Here is a 26,852-nt window from a genome sequence, read left to right as displayed (position 1 = left end):
TATCTAGTAACATTATTTGAAACGGTGGATGTGATATCATGAGAAAATGGAACATGATTTGAATGGAAAAAACAGTCTTGTGGCTCTCTCGCTGTCAATGAGATGTTGGGAGACCATCTTTATTTAAAACTAAGTTCTGTTTATGCAATATAATATATGTCTGTCTATTTACTATTCTAAGAATGGTTGATTTTAAGAGAAGTACATTCACTTAATTTGCAATGGTATACTGACAATGCAATATGTGCAAGGTTTATTAATAGTACAACGATATGACATCTATAGTTTATCCTCAGAATCTATGTATTCTGTGCATGCATGTACAGTTTATTGCACAAAAGTATATACACATCAATTTTAACAAATTTCCACTATAATTCCTGCACCATCCCAATATATACCAAAAAGCAATAACTAACTTGATATAAGCAACAAATTGCCTAGCACATCTGGATTATATTTAAACACTGTCTTAAACTGCTTATCATGCATCTATTGTGCTCAAAGGTGACAGCATAGTGCCCTCTAGTGATAGAATTCATAAATATTAGATTGAGCAGAGTAGTTATAATATACTAATAAAACTATGCAATACAAGCAATAAAATCATTTCAGGAAGAAATATACATCATTCATCTTTTCAAATTTTTATTTTTCACTTTTTTGATGAACACTGGATTAATTACTAGCAGTCTGTCGGCTGAGATAGCTCCGCTGTTAGCAATGCAAATTTCAATTAAAGAACTGAAGATATCAGAAAATGAACAATATGTATAGTAAAGCAATCGGACTTGCTGTTTTCAACAAAAATTCAAAAATATTAATTAAAATTAGATAATTGAAGAACAAAATGAACAAATCTGAGAGAGGTCTACCTGTAGTACCTATGTAGTATATATAATATCAAAGCAATTAGACTTGTGGTTTTTAACAAGAAGTCGAAAATGACAAAAATATTCACCAAAACTAAAGAATTGAAGATATCATCACGAAAGGAACGAATCTGTAATATCTAAGCAATCAAACTTGCGGTTTTTAACAAGAAGTCGAAAATATCACTTTTCACCAAAATTAGAGAAATCTGAGAGAGGTCCACCCAAGGTACGAGGTATGTAAGGGTGCATAAATACGCCAGTTGCGAGTGGTGGGTTGCGAGTAGCAAGTAGCAAAATGTGTCTGTTGCGATAGCTGCAGTTCTGTAGCTCGCTTGGTTTCGCTGTCGGTTATTTTGTTCGTCGCGGTGTTAACGCGAAACCAGGGAGCTACAGTTCCATCCTATGCGAGTTACCATATTTTACCGACCTGAAATCAGGTCGGGACGTAACAGCCGTTTTTTTTTTATTATTTTCGCCTCAAGTTTCTACTTTTCTACTGTCGATGGGTCCCGAAACTATTTCATCAATTATTTTGAGGGCGATTGTGAAATAATAAAAATAAGTCCTCGCCCCCGATGTCTTAGCGGCACATTTTCTTGTTGCGAGTGTTGACATGTATTGGTATTCTAAATCTCTATTCATTGAAATCGCCGATTTCTAGACATCTCGACCCAAGACACTTCGTCCCAAATTGGTCATCTCGACACAGACACCCGGGACATCTCGACCCTTCGCATCGACGCGACCCTATCTGTGTTTCTTGTTATTGTTTTTTTTTTTGTATGATTATTGACCATGGTTAATGTATTTCCAATTCATTAATTTGAGTCAAATAAAATTTACTATACTATATAACATTGAATGTTTAGTTTGATGATTAATAAATACACATACACAACTTGTCTTTTCCGGTGTTTCTTTTCTCTTGCCATCATATTCAATATACGAAAATAGCACGTGTGTCTGTCCGTTTGAATGAGCGAAAGACGCTGGTGAGACTGTGTCACAACGCCCGTGGTCGGCGCCTTTGATTGCATTTATTTTGGGTTTTTTATTCGCGAAATATATCACTGGCAGCGATTGTTTTGACATGTATCACAAGTGAATGTTCAAGCTGACTTTGTTTTGGCTATAGGTGTAGGTGGGTCGAGATGTCCAACGAAAAATGGGTCGAGATTTTTGGGGGTTGAGATGTCCAGTACCCGAAATCGCCAATAGCCCCGACATGCTATAAATCGATTGCCTTTATTCACGGTCAGGCGATTACATGGAAATTCTGAATTGCGTCTTCAAGTATTAAAGTGAGGGAATTGTATGTAATTCCTACTTGAACTGAGTCAATATGTTTCGTCTAAATCACGAGGTCGGTTGGGATGGTGGTGAAGCCGACTCTAGGTGTGAAATCCCGGTGTCTCCATTCTTCGAGACTTGTGTGACACGCATCCGGTTGAACCATGGAGCTAAATGGTTAAACCTCAGACTAGTAATACAAGTCTGAGGTTAAACCAACAATGTAAGCGTTTTGGTAATTGTAAACTCGCAACAATCTTGAGACGACAAGAAAAAAAATAACTATAGCGAAGTCAGCAAACGGATGGAGTCTCACGAAGGTGTATAAAACACATCGTGAATGTGTGTCCACGCGCGGTCAATGTGAATGTCTTCACAGAATAGAGATAGCAGTCCCATGACCTGATCGCCAAGTCGTGGCGCCAGTGTCTATAGGACAGAAACAGACAATGAATAATAAATAAATGCGTTTAGTCCGTGCGATTTGCGTCGATGTGCCAAGTCCAAGTGGGTCGTCGGTAGGATGTCAGTAATATCAATGAAATAATGCATGTTTTTTTCCGTGGTTTAATGGAAACTTTAAAGCATTTAATAAGTGTGTGAGAATACACACTTGTTGACAGAAAGCACTTGTAGAATAAATACAATGGGGCGTGGGCGGCTTCAGTTGTTGAAAGAGAATAATTATCGACTGGATACAATAATGTTGTCACAAAAATATGTAGGACCTTGATTGAATACAATGACCGGCGAAAAATATATATTGAACGCAATGAAGCGTAATCAAGTCAGCCACTGTCGTTGTTTAGAGTATGTCGCTTCTTGACGTTTTACTTCAAGTGTGTCAAAATAATATTCTTTGTTTATATACACTGTACTAATCGGGCTCTGGCAAAACAAAGCATTTCATTACAAAAAGGGCATACATAAAAAAACGCAATGTGGAACGATTGTTTCCCGTTGTGGTAGGTTCACTCCCGAAAGCAAATTATGTGTGATAAATATGTATGTATATAAATTGTATTCAAAAACACCTCGCGTTATTTTTACTGCAACAATTGGAGTTTAATGTTTATTCCTAAAGTTTGATGAGTCGTCAGTCACTTCATGCAAAATTTTGCAGGCGAAGCGCGGGCGGAGATTGATAATTTTATTTATTTTTTTATTAGACGCATAAAATCCTTAGGAAAGGATAAAAAGGGTCTTACAGAAAGAAACATCGCGTTTGTTGTTGTTGTGCTGTTTAGAATTAGCTTTTTTCAGCATTTAACCGATTGCCACTTTAATCTTTTGTGAAGGCGTCAACTGTTGACAAACAATAAAGACTCATAGTCATAGCGGCTTCATCAATAATGTGCATGCTGGTCCAAGATAAAATGCCGTCGGTCTCGTCGTTTCGCGACCTCAGACCACAATGCGATTATTACCACACCAAGGGACTAACATGGGATCAGTTTTATCTGTTATATTTTCCCGAACATGACACCTACCTACGTTCTGAATGTGTAACAGGGCCGCCCTAAAATTGCATTCCAATGATTCGTTTCTGACATAAAAATGACATTCAATAACTGTCACTTTAACGCAAAATAAGACTGTTAGTGAGAACATGGATGTACTAACAAATATCACTGTTACTTAAAATCAGAGCATTGTACCGTCCGCTGTACATAAAACTCAAACAAAGGTCAATTTGATATTTCGAATGAACCGACGATATGACGCTGTTTACAGTGATTTTGTATTTTTCTCGGTTAAAAAACGGCGATTACGGGAACGAGAGTACAAGTCTGCTTTAAATCCTCTCAACAAGAAAATATGCCGCTAAGACATTGGAGGCGAGGACTTATTTTTATTATTCACACAGTTCTAGCGGCCCAACTCGCTCGCAACTGCTACGTTTAGTCACCGTCCCTCAACACATGAGGGACGGTGGTTTAGTGTACGTACCACACACGCACAAATAGCATCGTAGACATTCAGAAATTCATTTCAACACATGTACATGTAACTTGATAACAAGTGGCTAGGACATCGGACTTAATTTTATTTCACACAATGCCGATGTAGCTAGCACTCGCAACTACATACAAATCGCCACTAGCAACTGCTACTTTTAGCGCTAGCAACTGCCACTTTCGAGCGCTCGCAACTGACACATTTTGCTACTTGCGACTCGCAACTCACCACTCGCAACTGACGTATTTATGCACCCTTACATACCTCAAGGTACCTTACATACCAAGCATTTGGGCCAGCGGTTTTCAAGAAGAAGTCGAAAATAGCATTTTTGACCAAAAATGTTGAAAATATGTGCTATAAATAAGACAATTGAACATATCTACACAAAATGAACAAATCTGAGAGAGAACCACCCAAGGTACCTTCCTAGAAAGTTTCACAGCTATACAGTTTGTGGTTTTTAAGAAGAAGTCGAAAATGTAAAGTTGACGACGGCGACGGACAATCAGTAATACTATAAGCACCGTTCGACTTCGTCAACAGCAGAGCTAATAAAGCTAATGGAGAGATTGTGTCAATGTAAGATGTTCAGAGACATGTGGATCAATACAGTCTCATGAAAGCAATGAAAATTGCTGATACATCTTGTTATACATGCACACAAAACAATCAGGGTCACAGGCTATATCAAATATGAAAAGACTTGATGCATGTCAAAAACATAGGGTAGGAACAGGATGAAGCCAAAAGTCTGCAGTTTAGAATCTAGTCTGGAAAGCAAAGAGGCATGCATACATGAGATGTGGTTCTAGAATGGCACAAATGCTTGATTTAGGGATATTTATAGTTAATTTTTGAAATTGGATCAAGGATTTCTGAAAATGATTACTTGTGCACATACAAAAAAAGCAAAAATAAAAATGTATTGATCAGCATCAATCATAAATTTGTTCTTTAATATTGAACAAAAAGATGATAATGGCAACGCTAAATCCTGTCAGTTTGTTACATTGTACAAACATCATCTTTGGAGTCAATGCATAACATGCAATAACTGAGAAATTAACTTTCTTTTTTGGAAGTGACTTCTTTCAACTGTGTAAATGTTTTGGCAAACCAATTATTTTTTGATGCTTGTAACTCATTCATTACAGCGGCTAAATCATGTTCCAAGTCTTGAGTCCTGCATTCAGATTCAACAAGTTGCAATTTAGTCTGTGCCAGTTCCAATTCTAGTTCACGTAGCTTCTGTTCGGCATCAGCCAGGCTTGGATCACCATCTTTGGTCACTTTTTTTGAGTTGTCTAACTGCAGATCACCACTGACAGTAAACATGGAAGAACATGACTCACAGGATGTCACCTTTTCCTAAAAATATGGATAAAAATGAGAGGTTGTTGCAATTAATAAATAACAACATGTAAAGAAAAAAAAATGCTTTGCCCAATGCTAATTATGACTATTATCCCACAAATTAGATTAGAGAGACTTCAAAATAACTATCTTAGAGGGCTTTGTGGAAAAAAAATACTTGTATGGAATTGTTCTACTTCAGGAAAGAATATGATTATTTCTAGTGATAGGATATGGTACGATTTATGGTATGGCAGAGTGGCATAATAGAGTCATGACGTACATCAACTATCTAAAATAGTTAATCCTTCCCACATGCCAGTGATTATGTCAAAATACAGCCATCTTTGACTGAATCACAAAAACATGTGTGAGGTTTGCAGTAAATAAATCAAGCAGTGTCTGAGATACAGCTCCAGGCACACACATAAGCCATAAGTCAACATTTTTGACTTGTGTCCAAACAAGAACTAACAAGTCATTGAAAAGGACACAGTCCCAGTTAAATTTTTGAAAGTTCTCTTTGTGCTCGTCATATTAAAGCGGAGGGGTTGTCGCGAGCGTGTCCTTGAAACTTGAGTTCCAAGTGGCTTATACAACAGATTGTTTATTTACATCAAAACACGTGTTCCGTGTGTAGTAGTAATATGGCCAAAAATAACAAGTCATTAAAAATGACACAGTCCCCGTTAAGTTCTCTTTGTGCTCGTCATATTAAAGCGGAGGGGTTGTCACGAGCGTGTCCTTGAAACTTGAGTTCCAAGTGGCGTATACAACAGATTGTTTATTTAGGGGTGATCTCATATTCAAACATGCGGGTCAAACCTACGAAAACCTAAACCGCCCAAACAAAACCCAGTTTTGCGGTTTGGAAGTTTAAACAATAGACAGAGCGGTTCAGGACGACCGTACGAATTTGCATAAAACTGTGGTTCGAACCGATCTCATTCACACCTCATTCAAGCTGTTGTTTATTTTTAGGATTGACAGAGTTTACATTGCTTTTTGAAGACTAGATAGTTGTCTCTAAAATGTGTCGATTTATTGGTGTACAGTAGTCATTTTACGGTGTGTCTTGCCTAAAAAAACACTCTTTCATACATTGGTGAACAGCGTGCTGAATAAATTGTTTTGTTTTGATAAACTGTTATGCTCGAGTCGCAAATTGAGCAGAGAACGTGAATCAGACTTTTCATTGGGCTAGACAATTGATATGTGTCTCTGACAGCTAATAAGTATCAAAAGACGAACATTTGTTGATACAAAGTTGCACTTGAGACTTATGCTACTGTGTTCAAGCCTTTACTACTGTTGCGCGTTCAATTTTCAAACAGTTCTTTCAGGAGTGCGTCATCGCAAAATCCGGAAAAACAAATGCAGCGTACGCCATGAAAATTTATTTCGATTTGCTGCACATCGGTTATTTGCAGTTTTTCTTATTCAATTGCCAGTGACACGAAGTATCAAAACAGAAAATTAATTTAAATGGACTCTCGCTGATTATTTAAAGCTATTCATCTGCAGACGAGAATGCTTATAAAAAACGAACCCTGACCTCTGAAAATACCTTATTCATAGAGTGCCTTGTACTTAAGACCATCGCCCAAGGCGACACAGTGCACGTTGCGATATCGCAATCGATGCATGCTGGGTGACAAGGAGAAATTCTGATTGAGGTAACCAAGATGGCTGCGTTGAGTGCATGATTTTCTGCGGTGAATTTAAAAACAACACCTCGCTGCCTACTTCGCCCACAGTCCCTCAAAGCACTGTACTTCGATGTATTTTCTAAAATAATCGTTTATTTTTAATTAACCGGGGGTTCGAAGTGTGTGCATTTTGTCACAGAAAAGTAAGATATCGGCAGCGGTAAATACCCATAATTTCCCAGCAATGCCGTCAGCTGACAATGTTACAGTGGTCGTAGCGCCGGAGTCGTAGCGTTAGCCCCGACTTTAGTTTTCACACAGTGATAGAGGGACTGTGGTTTTCAGATGCCTTCATAAAAAACAATGTTGCCATTATCGATTTAATATCATATCATCATATTTTGATAACTCGCAGTCTCACAGACTTTACAAACTTAACCAAAAAATGTGTTCTATGAATTTATGAACTGACATGGGCACAAAACTGACCGTACTTGTTGCGAACAAATTGTACCAGTTCACTTAATGGATAAACATATTTACTGACTATGCCAAATATATATAACGTAAGTAATTTATCCTAAGAAGCTGCTCATTAACATTTTAGTGCATTTTTCCCTGTTCTGTTTCAAACGTTAATTTACCATATATATCACAATAGAGAGGGTCTATGGTATCACTTGATTCACATTCAATGACAAAATATAACAAACCATCACGTCTGTAATTAATTCCAGATAAATTGAATAACAATCTTATTTGGTACAAACCAAAATGTAAGTTGTGGGAAACTGATTATTATTACCAATCACAGAAATAAATAAATATAATTTTCATCACACTTATAAATGACATGATGTAAATAGATTTGTGAAACAAATGCAAGTTTGTTTTTTATTAGCATTTACATGTACAAGACTTGCAAAGAAAAAAAATCGCTGCTGTAATTCTTAACACTTCAAAATATAACACTCAGTATGAACATGGAGCTCCATAGTATACATCTTATTTTTTTTCCTACTGAAACCAGGCTGAAACAGTATTGTAAGAAAAACCTAGGTTTCCCTAGGTCTGTCTTCTTTGTTCTCGGTTGTTTGTTTTCAGTGGGAGCGTTGATGGGCAGTTAATCTGGAGGTTAGGTTCAAACCTACTACTAATTTGCATATTGTAGGTCTAGTAGGTCTGATTAGGGCTAGCAAGGGCAGACTGGGTTAACCCAGGTTTGACCCAGGTGTTTGAATATGAGATCACCCCTTACATCAAAACACGTGTTTCGTGTCAAGTCAGATGGCTGTCAATCGGCCATCCTTGACCAGATTTTGAAACAAATTGTCATGGACATGCATCCTAACATGTATAAAGTACATGTATGTGTCAAATTTGAATGAAAACTGACAGAGCACATCCAAGATACCGCATAAAAAAACAAAAACAAGATGCCTGCCAGTCGACCATATTTGATCCAATTGCGAAATAAATTGTCCCAAGTTTGAATGACAACTGACAAAGCATGTCCAAAATACAACATTTTCAAAAAACAAGATGGCTGCCAGTCGGCCATTTTGAATTGAATCGCTAAACCACTGCATGTGCATTTGTCCCACATAAGGTACTAGGCACATGCAAAGAATGAACGGAATCGGTCCACAGGATTCTGAAATATGAATCTGGACAGACTGACACACGGACGGACGGACGGACAGACTCAGGAACTCACGGACAGTCGGGACATGTATCCTAACATGTATGATCTATGTACTAAATTTGAATGGAAATGACATTTTCAAAAAACAAGATGGCTGCCAGTCGGCCATTTTGAATCAAATCGCTAAACCACTGCATGTGCATATGTCCCACATAAAGTACTAGGCAAATGCAAAGAATCGGTCCAAGGGATTCTGAGATGTGACTTTGGACGGACGCATGGACGGAGACCGAATTGTAAGTCCCCCTTTTCGGACTTCGTCCAAACGGGGACTAAAAATATAGCATTGTGTATTCATATTTTTTGATGACTACAAGTTCATGTATTCAATAAGAAGTGCAAAATACTTACTTTAATATCATTTATTTCAGCTTTATAGGATGTTTGTTGTTTCTCCAATCGTTTACTCAACTGTGAACATATTTGTTTGTATTCTCCCACAATAGTTGAATTCCTTTGGATTTCTTTTTCTTGACGATCCATCTCTCTTCTACACATTTCCTTTACCTAAAAATTGAAAACATTATGTAACAGATGTTTTGCAGAATTCATTGTCAGGAAAATTGTGGGTTCAACTCCAGCTGACAGCTGTCTACTCAATCAAGAGTACAGTACATACTGCCCACTGGCCAGGTGGCATCTCAGGATTGGGAATATGGCATCAAGTCTCTTGTGAGTAAAACATTACAATATCCCTGTTGTAATGATACACACAGAGATAGATAGCCATACCAACACACAGATAAATATATAGCCATACCAACACACAGAGATAGATAGCCATACCAACACACAGCGATAGATAGCCATACCAACACACAGCGATAGATAGCCATACCAACACATAGATAGATAGATAGCCATACCAACACACAGAGATAGATAGCCATACCAACACACAGAGATATATAGCCATACAAACACAGATAGATAGATAGATAGATAGATAGATACAGTTCTCGCGGAAGCTTTGGCTTCACTTCAGCGTCAGCTTCGCTTCAGCATCGCATCGTTATGGCATTGTTATGGCTTCAGCATCGCTTCAATGTCGCGACATTAAAAAGTTAGGCGATTATCGCTTCGCTTCATCGTGGCCTCATTATGGCGACAATGTGGCATCAGCATCGCTTCATCAAACAAAGAAGTACTGTACTCATTTCCCCCAAACCTCTTGACCGCTTCCGCTTTTGACCGGTCAATTTCCGTTTTATTTTCGACCGTGCAACAATTCGGACTACTAAAAATTTTCTGGTTTTCATAGATCACGGTTACTAGTTTAGTAACCGTGCATAGATGTTGAACAACCGTCAAAAGTTCAAATACTTTTTGTTTTAACTATCTATAATTATATGCACGCAATCTGACCCTTTGACCTAGATTTGGCTGGGATTGAATATTTTATTTTAGACAATATTCCGACGTGACGCACTGCTACAAAATGTATTCAACTGAAGTACAACATGGTTGTCTGGGTTTCTTTTCCTGATTGTGTTGAGTTTACGATTTGTATAATTATTGTTGTTTCTCCCCAAGCAGAAGACAAGCCGAAGGACCATGAAGCTAAATAGAATTCCCACGCATGGACGTGGACTGAGTGAAAGAAAATATTTGTAAGGCTAAAATAAAAATGACCTACTATTACACCTCTTTGTGTATTTGTCAATTTTGTATATATTTGGTATGACCGTATGATCGTAAATACCTAGAAAAATCTCGTTTTTCGTTAATAATTTCATTTGTTTGAAATGTCTACCGACCGTAATTTGTTTCTCCAAACGGTCCCGACGTCCGTCATTCAACACAATCAGCATTTATTTATCGCAATTCATGGGGATCATGTCCCGTAATTTGCGGGCTGTACAACCAAATAATTAAACAAGTACTATTTATTGTATTTTTGTTTTACCTCGCGAAACTACAACAGAGCGTAGTTGAGTAGAGTTGTCGCGGTTAAATAGTCGCCTTGAAATCGATGGAACTTCAACTACTAGTATCCATTTCTCACCTTGAAAGAAAAAAATCGAAGAGCATCGAGGGATATATTATTAACCAGTCTTACGAATCGCTAGCTTTATTTTATTTGAATTTATAAAATTCACGAGTTTTCGACATTTGTTTGCAACTTCCGCGCTAAAATGGTTGAAAATGTGGGTGTGGTTTTCTCCTGTTGATAATACGGACTAATATGGTTCTGTGACCCAGGTCGTGCTTCGATTAGGTGACTCTCAGCCAATCAATGATGTTGTAACAAAACATATTTAACGCAAATTGAAGGGTCGTCGTACCATCCAATCTCCATCGTCGATTCACAAAAAAAAAAACAGGGCTGAGATACAAATCAGTTTTGCAAGTTGGGAAATAAGGTAAACCAGACTGGGGTCGATGATTTTCAGTATCGAAGGACTTCCGTGTGAATCATGATTTTCAAATTGTTTATCGGCTGGTCACCAAATATTTACGACTACAACTAAATGGACACGTTTTTTTTCTGAAGCCCAATAAATTATTTCTGCATGTCAAGTGCTATTCGATTTTTTACAGGCATGTGGCTCGTTTTCATTTGAAAATATGTTTGTGAGAATACTTTTAAAGTACGTATAGATCGAGCTCAGATCACTGATCGTGACTTAATTTTGAGAATTGGTTGTCAAATTTTACCAGACCGACGCCACCACAACCATCCAAACATATGTTGGAAATGTACGCACTTGTTTTGGAACTTTGTATCAAGATGACTAGCGACGACGCCGACGCACCAGGCGGCGTACGTGTGTGTTGCATGTTTTAGTAGTCCGGGCATGGGGTCGGACTCGGCTAAAACTAAACGAAACACAGAAAAATACCACCAAAATGAGGAATCTGAATCTGCTCTTCTAGCAGCAAATAAAATGAGCGAAAAAAGGTAAATTTTATAACAAGAACAGTTTCACTTCGTATACAGCAAATTGTATTGTATCAGAACGACGATTGCATCGTGTGATTTGAATTTATCACGATTTTCCTTCCAGTCAATATGAAACTCGTCACCTTGCCGATTGTAATGTACTTCGCAAAGTTTTTGGTGCCCAATACTCGCAACACTAAAATAATTAAACAAGATATCTTTTTAAAATGTCATTTTACTCTTGATCATATTATTTTATTCGCCTTGAATTTCAAATCGATTCAATTACATATCGAACTTCCGTACATGTTTTTGTCTACTGCCCTTCTGCGTGCAAATAATGAGGTCATACTCATGCCACAATAAGTTGAAGCTGATGCCATGTTGATGCCATGAGACTGCGAAGCTGAGGCCACGATGATGCCACAAAATAGCGAGGCGAACACAGCTTCAATTTTCAATGACGCGAAGCTGATGCCACAATGATGCGATGCTGAGGCGACAATGAAGCCATGCGTAGGCGACAATGATGCCACAAAAGCCAAAGCTTCCGCGAGAACTGTACTGTAGCCATACCAACACACAGATAGATAGCCATACCAACACACAGATAGATGGACAGCCATACCAACACACAGATAGATAGCCATACCAACACACAGATAAATAGATAGCCATACCAACACACAGATAGATATATAGCCATACCAACACACAGCGATAGATAGCCATACCAACAAACAGAGATATATAGCCATACCAACACACAGATAGACAGATAGCCATACCAACACACAGATAGATAGATAACCATACCAACACGCAGATAGATGGACAGCCAAACCAACAGCAGATAGATAGCCATACCAACACACAGATAGATGGACAGCCATACCAACACACAGATAGATGGACGGCCATACCAACACACAGATAGATGGGCGGCCATACCAACACACAGATAGATGGACAGCCATACCAACACACAGAGATAGATAGTCATACCAACACAGAGATATATAGCCATACCAACACTCAGCGATAGATAGCCATACCAACACACAGATAGATAGCCATACCAACACACAGATAGATAGATAGCCATACCAACACACAGATAGATAGCCATACCAACACACAGATAGATGGATAGCCATACCAACACACAGATAGATATATAGCCATACCAACACACAGATAGATAGATAGCCATACCAACACACAGATAGATAGATAGATAGATAGATAGCCATACCAACACACAGAGATAGATAGCCATACCAACACACAGAGATAGATAGCCATACCAACACAGAGATAGATATATAGCCATACCAACACACAGCGATAGATAGCCATACCAACACAGATAGATAGATATATAGCCATACCAACACACAGATAGATATATAGCCATACCAACACACATAGATAGATAGCCATACCAACACACAGAGATATATAGCCATACCAACACACATAGATAGATAGCCATACCAACACACAGAGATATATAGCCATACCAACACACAGATAGACAGATAGCCATACCAACACACAGATAGATAGATAGATAACCATACCAACACGCAGATAGATGGACAGCCAAACCAACAGCAGATAGATAGCCATACCAACACACAGATAGATGGACAGCCATACCAACACACAGATAGATGGACGGCCATACCAACACACAGATAGATGGACGGCCATACCAACACACAGATAGATGGACGGCCATACCAACACACAGATAGATGGACAGCCATACCAACACACAGATATATAGCCATACCAACACTCAGCGATAGATAGCCATACCAACACACAGATAGATAGATAGCCATACCAACACACAGATAGATGGATAGCCATACCAACACACAGATAGATGGATAGCCATACCAACACACAGATAGATAGCCATGCCAACACACAGAGATAGCCATACCAACACATAGCGATAGATAGCCATACCAACACACAGCGATAGATAGCCATACCAACACTCAGCGATAGATAGATAGATAGATAGATAGATAGATAGATAGATAGATAGATAGATAGATAGATAGATAGATAGATAGAGATAGATAGATAGATAGATAGATAGATAGATAGATAGATAGATAGATAGACAGACAGTTAGATAGATAGACAGTTAGACAGATAGACAGACAGACAGACAGACAGACAGACAGACAGACAGACAGACAGACAGACAGACAGACAGACAGATAGATAGCCATACCAACACACAGCGATAGATATACAGCCATACCAACACGCAGATAGACGGACAGCCATACCAACACGCAGATAGATGGACATACCAACACACACACACACATACACATACACACAAACACACACGCGTACACACACGCGTACACACACGCACGAATAATCATTCCACTCGGTCAGGAGACTACAAAATTGATTACCTGTTCTAATTCTGACACTAGTCTGTTTCGTTCTTCTTCAGTTTCCAATAACTGTTCTTTTGTTGTTGCCAACTCTTTACTGTAGCTATCTGCCTTGTCTTCAGCCTAGGATAATAAAGTTCATATCAAAGGATCACACCACTATAATTATCACTGTACACCCCACTCAAAAGTGCTTAGTACAAATAGACTAAAAGACTATATACTGTTTTTGAAACTATCTTTGTCAACATCCGAGTACTTGTTTTAGAACCCCTGCAAATGAACGGGTGAAAATGGACGAGTCTTGGAAGAATCCCACAGACATTACAACATACCACCCCATGGACATTACAACATATACAACCCTATGGACATTACAACATATACAACCCTATGGACATCACAACATTGTACAACCTTATGAACATTACAACATATACAACCCTATGGACATTACAACATTATACAACCCTATGGACATTACAACATATACAACCCTATGGACATTACAACATTATACAACCCTATGGACATTACAACATTATACAACCCTATGGACATTACAACATATACAACCCTATGGACATTACAACATATACAACCCTATGGACATTACAACATATACAACCTCATGGATATTACAACATATACAACCTTATGGACATTACAACATATACAACCCTATGGACATTACAACATATACAACCCTATGGACATTACAACATATACAACCCTATGGACATTACAACATATACAACCCTATGGACATTACAACATATACAACCTCATGGATATTACAACATATACAACCTTATGGACATTACAACATATACAACCCTATGGACATTACAACATATACAACCCTATGGACGTTACAACATATACAACCCTATGGACATTACAACATATACAACCCTATGGACATTACAACATATACAACCTCATGGATATTACAACATATACAACCTCGTGGATATTACAGATATATACATGCTTACATTATCTAAATCATGACGTAATGCTATTTTACTGGTTACCAGCTCATGAGCTAAGTCATCATTCTCTTGTTCCAATCTCATATTGGCTTCCAATAATCTTTTGTTTTCACGCTGAAAATAGAACATAAATGCAATTGAGCTTGGTGAGACATTACAGCTAACTTATCAACAAACAGTGATCTGCTGATATGACAGGTAACTTATCAACAAACAGTCATCTGCTGATATGACAAGTAACTTATCAACAAACAGTGATCTGCTGATATGACAGGTAACTTATCAACAAACAGTCATCTGCTGTAATGACAAGTAACTTATCAACAAACAGTCATCTGCTGATATGACAGGTAACTTATCAACAAACAGTGATCTGCTGATATGACAGGTATCTTATCAACAAACAGTGCTCTGCTGATATGACAGGTAACTTATCAACAAACAGTCATCTGCTGATATGACAGGTAACTTATCAACAAACAGTGCTCTGCTGATATGACAGGTAACCTATCAATAAACAGTGATCTGCTGATATGACAGGTAACTTATCAACAAACAGTCATCTGCTGTAATGACAAGTAACTTATCAACAAACAGTCATCTGCTGATATGACAGGTAACTTATCAGTAAACAGTCATCTGCTGATATGACAGGTAACTTATCAACAAACAGTGATCTGCTGATATGACAGGTAACTTATCAACAAACAGTGATCTGCTGTAATGACAAGTAACTTATCAACAAACAGTCATCTGCTGATATGACAGGTAACTTATCAACAAACAGTGATCTGCTGATATGACAGGTATCTTATCAACAAACAGTGCTCTGCTGATATGACAGGTAACCTATCAATAAACAGTCATCTGCTGATATGACAGGTAACTTATCAACAAACAGTGATCTGCTGATATGACAGGTAACTTATCAACAAACAGTGCTCTGCTGATATGACAGGTAACCTATCAATAAACAGTCATCTGCTGATATGACAGGTAACTTATCAACAAACAGTGATCTGCTGATATGACAGGTAACTTATCAACAAACAGTGCTCTGCTGATATGACAGGTAACCTATCAATAAACAGTCATCTGCTGATATGACAGGTAACTTATCAACAAACAGTGATCTGCTGATATGACAGGTAACTTATCAACAAACAGTGATCTGCTGATATGACAGGTAACTTATCAACAAACAGTCATCTGCTGATATGACAGGTAACTTATCAACAAACAGTGATCTGCTGATATGACAGGTAACTTATCAACAAACAGTGATCTGCTGATATGACAGGTAACTTATCAACAAACAGTCATCTGCTGATATGACAGGTAACTTATCAACAAACAGTGATCTGCTGATATGACAGGTAACTTATCAACAAACAGTGATCTGCTGATATGACAGGTAACTTATCAACAAACAGTCATCTGCTGTAATGACAAGTAACTTATCAACAAACAGTCATCTGCTGATATGACAGGTAACTTATCAACAAACAGTGATCTGCTGATATGACAGGTAACTTATCAACAAACAGTCATCTGCTGATATGACAGGTAACTTATCAACAAACAGTCATCTGCTGTAATGACAAGTAACTTATCAACAAACAGTCATCTGCTGATATGACAGGTAACTTATCAACAAACAGTGATCTGCTGATATGACAGGTATCTTATCAACAAACAGTGCTCTGCTGATATGACAGGTAACCTATCAATAAACAGTCATCTGCTGATATGACAGGTAACTTATCAACAAACAGTGATCTGCTGATATGACAGGTAACTTATCAACAAACAGTGCTCTGCTGATATGACAGGTAACCTATCAATAAACAGTCATCTGCTGATATGACAGGTAACTTATCAACAAACAGTGATCTGCTGATATGACAGGTAACTTATCAACAAACAGTGCTCTGCTGATATGACAGGTAACCTATCAATAAACAGTCATCTGCTGATATGACAGGTAACTTATCAACAAACAGTGATCTGCTGATATGACAGGTAACTTATCAACAAACAGTCATCTGCTGATATGACAGGTAACTTATCAACAAACAGTCATCTGCTGATATGACAGGTAACTTATCAACAAACAGTCATCTGCTGATATGACAGGTAACTTATCAACAAACAGTCATCTGCTGATATGACAGGTAACTTATCAACAAACAGTGATCTGCTGATATGACAGGTAACTTATCAACAAACAGTCATCTGCTGATATGACAGGTAACTTATCAACAAACAGTCATCTGCTGATATGACAGGTAACTTATCAACAAACAGTCATCTGCTGATATGACAAGAAACTTATCAACAAACAGTGATCTGCTGATATGACAGGTAACTTATCAGTAAACAGTCATCTGCTGATATGACAGGTGACTTATCAACAAACAGTGATCTGCTGATATGACAGGTAACTTATCAGTAAACAGTCAGTGGACAATAAACAATTAGTATCAAATGTACATCTATAATTATAATTTAATTAATTATGTAACATAATCAAATAATAGTTTATAATAATTTTGTCATCCATGTTCACAATACCTGATTAGTAGTAAATGTGTACCAATGATAGATGTTTAGGAATTAAATATGCACATAATTAATGATGGAAATTGCACAGCTCCATCTCAATAACATAATTAATAGACCACAGCCAACGAAAACTACACAATCCAAATGATACAATGGGCTGTAGCCCACAGTTAAATTTTAATAGTTAATGAGATATTTTGACAAGCGACCTAACAATCAAAATAGCCCCGCTGTCCTACAAGCACATTGTGATAGTCAAGTCGAGCAACGCACACCGACAAAATAGTAGTTTGGTTTTGGCTGTTGAGAAGATGTCAACTTAACTTTATCAAACAAGTTGTTCACAAAAATAATTGGCAGTGTACAAGAAAGATGTGAAAATATAATCTTTTAACAAAAAAGTTACAAAAATGTTTGCCAAAATTAGAGAATAAATGATAACAGCACAAAATGAACAAATCAGATAGAAGTCCACCCAACATACTTATACATAACATACCAAAGCAATTAAGCAGGTAGTTTTCAAAAAAGTAGTTGAAAATAATATTTTTTTTAACGGTTCTTGTGATATATATTTATTATGCAAATTAGGTAATTGATATGCAAATATCCAAAGCAACCAAGTCTGCACATTGAGTGGAGCATATTAGTGGAGCAGATATACATACAGACACACAGACTGCAAAGTCCCATTGTGTGACTTGCACGCAGAAGTCTTACCTCAAGCCTCATTACCGGATCCTCTTGTTCAATTAACTTTTGTTTCATACTCTGGTATTCCTTCTCAAATTTCTTTAATTTCTTTGAGCTCAACTTTGAATAAAGAAAAAGAAAGATCTTAAACGACCACAATATCACTTCTGGTTTGCATTTTTGTGTACTTATTAAAGTTAATATCACATAATTAATTTTAGAATGATGCTTATTTTGGCAGGATGTGATGCAAACAACTTTTGATGTGACCTTGAAACTATTGAGGGATACAAGACTTAGGTAAAAATTATGCTAAGCAGAGGTTATAATAGTGTGATGTAAAGTAAAGTTATTGTGTGATAGAAGAAACCTATTATGTGAAGGCGTAATGTATAAAGACAGTGGTTCCCCTATGGGGACAAATGCAGTTAGCACACTTGTGACATTAGAATTTCCGACTGACTGACTGCATGACTGACTGCACGTCTGACTGACTGCACGTCTGACTGACTGCACAACTGACTGACTGCACAACTGACTGACTGCACTGCACAACTGACTGACTGCACAACTGACTGACTGCACAACTGACTGACTGACTGACTGACTGACTGCACAACTGACTGCACGATTGACAGACTGACTGACTGCACAACTGACTGACTGACTGACTGCACAACTGACTGCACGACTGACTGACTGACTGACTGCACGACTGACTGACTGTACAACTGACTGACTGCACAACTGACTGACTGCACAACTGACTGCACGATTGACAGACTGACTGCACAACTGACTGACTGACTGACTGCACAACTGACTGCACGATTGACAGACTGACTGCACGATTGACAGACTGACTGACTGCACAACTGACTGCACGATTGACAGACTGACTGACTGCACAACTGACTGACTGACTGACTGACTGACTGACTGCACAACTGACTGCACGATTGACAGACTGACTGACTGCACAACTGACTGCACGATTGACAGACTGACTGACTGCACAACTGACTGACTGACTGACTGCACAACTGACTGCACGACTGACTGACTGACTGACTGCACAACTGACTGACTGACTGACTGCACAACTGACTGCACGATTGACAGACTGACTGACTGCACAACTGACTGCACGATTGACAGACTGACTGACTGCACAACTGACTGCACGATTGACAGACTGACTGCACAACTGACTGCACGACTGACTGCACAACTGACTGCACGACTGACAGACTGACTGACTGCACAACTGACTGACTGACTGACTGACTGACTGACTGACTGACTGCACAACTGACTGCATGATTGACAGACTGACTGACTGCACAACTGACTGACTGACTGACTGACTGACTGCACAACTGACTGCACGATTGACAGACTGACTGACTGCACAACTGACTGACTGACTGACTGCACAACTGACTGCACGACTGACTGACTGACTGACTGCACGACTGACTGACTGTACAACTGACTGACTGCACAACTGACTGACTGCACAACTGACTGCACGATTGACAGACTGACTGCACAACTGACTGACTGACTGACTGCACAACTGACTGCACGATTGACAGACTGACTGCACGATTGACAGACTGACTGACTGCACAACTGACTGCACGATTGACAGACTGACTGACTGCACAACTGACTGACTGACTGACTGACTGACTGACTGCACAACTGACTGCACGATTGACAGACTGACTGACTGCACAACTGACTGCACGATTGACAGACTGACTGACTGCACAACTGACTGCACGATTGACAGACTGACTGACTGCACAACTGACTGCACGATTGACAGACTGACTGACTGCACAACTGACTGACTGACTGACTGCACAACTGACTGCACGACTGACTGACTGACTGACTGCACGACTGACTGACTGTACAACTGACTGACTGCACAACTGACTGACTGCACAACTGACTGCACGATTGACAGACTGACTGCACAACTGACTGACTGACTGACTGCACAACTGACTGCACGATTGACAGACTGACTGCACGATTGACAGACTGACTGACTGCACAACTGACTGCACGATTGACAGACTGACTGACTGCACAACTGACTGACTGACTGACTGACTGACTGACTGACTGACTGCACAACTGACTGCACGATTGACAGACTGACTGACTGCACAACTGACTGCACGATTGACAGACTGACTGACTGCACAACTGACTGCACGATTGACAGACTGACTGACTGCACAACTGACTGCACGATTGACAGACTGACTGACTGCACAACTGACTGCACGATTGACAGACTGACTGACTGCACAACTGACTGCACGATTGACAGACTGACTGACTGCACAACTGACTGCACGATTGACAGACTGACTGACTGCACAACTGACTGCACGATTGACAGACTGACTGACTGCACAACTGAATTACAAAATAAAGTAGCAGATGACACACATGTACCAAAAACACATCTAACAATCAGCCTGTCGGCTGAGATAGCTCCGCTGTTAGCAATGCACATTTCAATTAAAGAACTGAAGATACCATTAGAAAATGAACAATATGTATAGTATCAAAGCAATCGGACTTACAGTTTTTAACAAGAAGTCGAAAATATCACTTTCTACCAAAAATGACAAAAATATTCACCAAAATTAGAGAATTGAAAATATCACCACAAAATGAACAAATCTGAGAGAGGTCCACATGTAGTACCTATATATGTAATATCAAAGCAATCGGACTTACAGTTTTTAACAAGAAGTCGAAAATATCACTTTCTACCAAAAATGACAAAAATATTCACCAAAATTAGAGAATTGAAGATATCATCACGAAATGAACAAATCTGAGAAAGGGTTACATGTAGTAATTAGTATCTATATATGTAATATCAAAGCAATTGAACTTTTGGTTTTTAAGAAGAAGTCGAAAATATCACTTTTTGCCAAAAATGACAAAAATATTCACCAAAGATATCATCACAAAATGAACAAATCTGAGAAAGGTCTACATGTAGTATCTAAATATGTAATATCAAAGCAATTGAACTATTGGTTTTTAACAAGAAGTCGAAAATATCACTTTTTACCAAAAATTACAAAAATATTCACCAAAATTAGAGAATTGAAGATATCATCACGAAATGAACAAATCTGAGAGAGGTTCACATGTAGTACCTATATATGTAGTATCAAAGCAATTGGACTTGCGGTTTTTAACAAGAAGTCGAAAATATCACTTTTTACCAAAAATGATAAAAATATTCACCAAAATTAGAGAATTAAAGATATCATTACAAAATGAACAAATCTGAGAGAGGTCCACATGTAGTACCTATATATGTAATATCAAAGCAATTGCACTTGCGGTTTTTAACAAGAAGTCGAAAATATCACTTTTTACCAAAAATGACAAAAATATTCATCAAAATTAGAGAACTGAAGATATCAACATGAAATGAACAAACCTAAGAGAGGTCTACCCAAGGTATATATACACCAAGTATCAAAGCATTCAGGCTTGTAGTTTTCAAGAAGAAGTCGAAAAAGTAAAACATTGACACGGACGACGACGGACGACGACAATCAGTCATATGATAAGCTCCGCTTGACAAAGTCGATAGCGGAGCTAAAAAATGAATAATTATGCTATATCACATGACTGAGGTACCTATATACAAGCAGCCTCTCAGCTGAGATAGCTCCGCTGTTAGCAATGCACATTTCAATTAAAGAACAGAAGATATCATTAGAAAATGAACAATATGTATAGTATCAAAACAATCAGACTTGCGGTTTTCAACAAAAAGTGAAAAATATCACTTTATACCAAAAGTTACAAAAATATTCATCAAAATTAGAGAATTGAAGGTATCATCATGAAATGAACAAATCTGAGTTAGAACCACATGTAGTATCTATATATGTAATATCAAAGCAATTGGACTTGAGGTTTTTAAGAAGAAGTCGAAAATATCACTTTTTACCAAAAATGACAAAAATATTCATCAAAATTAAAAAATTAAAGATATCATTACAAAATGAACAAATCTGAGAGAGGTCCACATGTAGTACCTATATATGTAATATCAAAGCAATTGGACTTGCGGTTTTCAACAAGAAGTCGAAAATATCACTTTTTACCAAAAATGACAAAAATATTCACCAAAATTAGAAAATTAAAGATATCCTTACAAAATGAACAAATCTGAGAGAGGTCAACATGTATTATCTATATATGTAATATCAAAGCAAATGGACATGCGGTTTTTAACAAGAAGTTGAAAATATCACTTTTTACCAAAAATGACAAAAATATTCACCAAAATTAGAGAATTGAAGATATCATCCTGAAATGAACAAATCTAAGAGAAGTCTACCCAAGGTACATATACACCAAGTATCAAAGCATTAAGGTTTGTAGTTTTCAAGAAGAAGTCGAAAAATTAAAACATTGACACGGACGACGACGGACAATCACTCATATACAAGCTTCGCTCGACAAAGTCGACAGCGGAGCTAATAAAATATCAAAGTAATCAGATATACAGTTTCAAAAAAATATCCCTTTTCAGCAAAAAGACAAATGTATTCATCTAGGGCTAGTTCTTATTACCTAACATCTTCAGACAATAATATTTTATTAGGTAGTAATAGGTAATACAATACCGATGTAATAATTATTACAATTAATATGAACACCCCTCCAGCCAAATGTAGACAGCAAGCATTCATTCACTCACACATCATAGTACCTTCAATACACACAAGCTATGCAGACAACAAAATGATTCATATTATATTGTATGATGATTAGCTACTATATAAAGGTCAAGACAAGGTTAGACGACATCAATTTTACAATGTCTCTGACACACTGCAAACACATGTGAAGTCATGCTAATATGACACACCTATCTGTCTCAAGATTAATTAATTATTCCATGTCATATTCAATATTATATACATATTATTAAAATTTCATACCTTAGTTGTGACTGCTAGATGCAATAATTCCCTGGCATTTTCTTCTGTGCGATATTTTTTTGGAAGGGTTACACGGAAGTACTTGAGAGTACCTTCAAAATCCAATGCTGTTAGATCTTTTCTTGATGTCTGTTAATATACAGATCGCATGACATAAGCATGACATGAATACTAATACATAGTTATAGCAGAACATGAATGCACTGAGATGTATACATTCATACATCATAATATATGCGCAAATGCATAATATGACATCATGCTAAAAATATTCTTATATAGCTCATATAACAAAGGTTTCTAAGTGCTCACAGAGCCAATCAGGAGTAAGGAAGAAGGAATCATGTAATGTCTCTACGAAAAAGATGTATGTGTGAAGTTTAAATGTGATCAGTCTAGGCGTGTCTGAGATACAGGTGTGATCACACACAAGAATGGATGTATGCATGCACATACACACTGTCATAGCATAGTCAATAAACTGAACTATTTATCATTACAGTTCAGTTATCATGACTTTAATATAGTCGTGCTTATATAATGACATATATTTGATAATTATTTATTTACCAATTTATATTTCTTACTGGCACATTCTACAGTTATAATATTTTAATTTAAGTAGGTTTGGTATCTGAAAAACATTGTTGTTAAAGTGATGTTGAGTAATGATTTGTGCATCGTAAAAAATAATTCAAGGAAGAAAATAAAGTGTTAGGAAGCTATGTTGGAGCTATTATATTCGATCACATGGCCTTGTGTTTGATCACATGACCTTATATTGGATCACATGACCTTGTATTGGATCACATGATTTTGTATTGGATCACATGACCTTGTATTTAATCACATGACCTTGTATTTGATCACATGCCTTTGTAATCATTCCCATGACCTTGTATTTGATCTAATAACTTTATTTGATCACATGACCTTGTATTTGATCGCACGACCTTGTATTTGGGCCCATGACCTTGTATTCGATCACATAACCTTGTATTTGATCAAATAAACTTTTTATTCGATCACATGACCTTGTCTTTGAGCACATGACCTTGTATTTAACCACATGACCTTGTATTCGGTTACGTAACCTTGATCACGTCATCTTGTAATCAATCACATAACCTTGTACTGGATCACATGACCATGTATTTAATCACATGACCTTGTATTCCATCACATAACCTTATATTTGATCACATGACCTGGAAATCAGTCCCATGACCTTGTATTCGATCACATGGCCTTGTTTTTGATCACATAACCTTGTATTGGATCACATGAACTTGTATTGGATCACATGACCTTGTATTGGATCAAATAACTTTTTATTCGATCACATGACCCTGTGTTTGATCACATGACCTTGTATTCAGTCACATGACCTTGTATTCGATTACATGACCTTGTGCTTGATCACAACTTGAAATTGATAATATCACCTTGTATTCCATAACATGACCTTTTACTCGATCACATCAGTCTGTATTTGATCACATATCACATACTAAAACAGATGTAACAGTATTGTACTTACCTTCAATAATGCAAGCGCAACATTGTATAGCATTGTCATGCCCTATAAACAAATTAGAGCAGTCACAATTATTTTAAAAAGATTTGGATAACTGTCTGAAGTGTATGCGCCTTTGTACTCATCATATGACCTTGTACACATTGGATGAGTACATTATGTATACATGAGGTGTGGCGTTAGATAACTGTATGTGAACTGTGGTATTAGATAACTGTATGTGAACTGTGGCATTAGATAACTGTATGTGAACTGTGGTATTAGATAACTGTATGTGAACTGTGGCATTAGATAATTGTATGTGAACTGTGGTATTAGATAACTGTATGTGAACTGTGGCATTAGATAACTGTATGGGAACTGTGGCATTAGATAACTGTATGTGAACTGTGGCATTAGATAACTGTATGTGAACTGTGGCATTAGATAACTGTATGTGAACTGTGGCATTAGATAACTGTATGTGAACTGTGGCATTAGATAACTGTATGTGAAATGTGGCATTAGATAACTGTATGTGAAATGTGGCATTGGATAACTGTATGTGAAATGGGGCATTAGATAACTGTATGTGAAATGGGGTATTAGATAACTGTATGTGAACTGTGGCATTAGATAACTGTATGTGAAATGTGGTATTAGATAACTGTATGTGAAATGTGGTATTAGATAACTGTATGTGAACTGTGGCATTAGATAACTGTATGTGAAATGGGGCATTAGATAACTGTATGTGAAATGTGGTATTAGATAATTATGTGAAATGTGGCATTGGATAACTGTATGTGAACTGTGGCATTAGATAACTATGTGAAATGTGGCATTGGATAACTGTATGTGAACTGTGGCATTGGATAACTGTATGTGAACTGTGGCATTAGATAACTGTATGTGAAATGTGGCATTGGATAACTATGTGAACTGTAGCATTAGATAACTGTATGTGAAATGTGGCATTGGATAACTGTATGTGAAATGTGGTATTAGATAACTATATGTGAAATGTGGTATTAGATAACTATGCGTGAAATGTGGCATTAGATAACTATGTGTGAAATGTGGCATTTGATAACTGTATTTGAAATGTGGTATTAGATAACTGTATGTGAAATGTGGTATTAGATAACTGTATGTGAAATGTGGTATAAGATAACTGTGAAATGTGGCATTAGATAACTGTATGTGAAACGTGGCATTAGATAACTATGTGAAATGTGGCATTAGATAACTATGTGTGAAATGTGGCATTAGATAACTATGTGTGAAATGTGGCATTAGATAACTGTATGTGAAATGTGGCATTATATAACTCTATGTGAAATGTGGCATTAGATAACTGTATGCGAAATGTGGCATTAGATAACTGTATGTGAAATGTGGTATTAGATAACTGTATGTAAAATGTGGTATTAGATAACTGTATGTGAAATGTGGTATTAGATAACTGTATGTGAAATGTGGTATTAGATAACTGTGTATGAAATGTGGTATTAGATAACTATGTGTGAAATGTGGTATTAGATAACTGTATGTGAAATGTGGTATTAGATAACTGTATGTGAAATGTGGTATTAGATAACTGTGTGTGAAATGTGGTATTAGATAACTGTGTGTGAAATGTGGTATTAGATAACTGTGTGTGAAATGTGGTATTAGATAACTATGTGAAATGTGGTATTAGATAACTGTATGTGAAATGTGGTATTAGATAACTGTATGTGAAATGTGGTATTAGATAACTATGTGAAATGTGGTATTAGATAACTGTATGTGAAATGTGGTATTAGATAACTATGTGTGAAATGTGGTATTAGATAACTGTGTGTGAAATGTGGTATTAGATAACTGTATGTGAAATGTGGTATTAGATAACTGTATGAAATGTGGTATTAGATAACTATGTGTGAAA

General features: G+C 37.3%; 1 protein-coding gene across 1 annotated transcript in view; it reads right to left on the bottom strand.

Moving 5' to 3' along the window:
* Positions 1-306: 306 nt before the first annotated feature.
* The window catches only part of LOC100371984 (rab GTPase-activating protein 1-like), a 102,045-nt gene continuing 75,499 nt past the window's right edge, over positions 307-26,852 (bottom strand). Inside the window, exons 15-21 of the mRNA XM_085492480.1 lie at positions 24,947-24,988; positions 23,407-23,535; positions 18,428-18,520; positions 15,146-15,256; positions 14,166-14,270; positions 9,186-9,341; positions 307-5,495 (exon numbers count right to left, since the gene is read on the bottom strand). Of these exons, the coding sequence (XP_085348606.1) occupies positions 5,190-5,495; positions 9,186-9,341; positions 14,166-14,270; positions 15,146-15,256; positions 18,428-18,520; positions 23,407-23,535; positions 24,947-24,988 (942 nt within the window). The 3' untranslated portion in view covers positions 307-5,189. The remainder of the gene's footprint in view (positions 5,496-9,185; positions 9,342-14,165; positions 14,271-15,145; positions 15,257-18,427; positions 18,521-23,406; positions 23,536-24,946; positions 24,989-26,852) is intronic.

This window comes from Saccoglossus kowalevskii, chromosome 17, assembly GCF_978046115.1.
Source record: "Saccoglossus kowalevskii chromosome 17, keSacKowa6.1, whole genome shotgun sequence".
Lineage (NCBI taxonomy): Eukaryota > Metazoa > Hemichordata > Enteropneusta > Harrimaniidae > Saccoglossus > Saccoglossus kowalevskii.
This window is presented reverse-complemented; position numbering and strand designations above follow the sequence as displayed.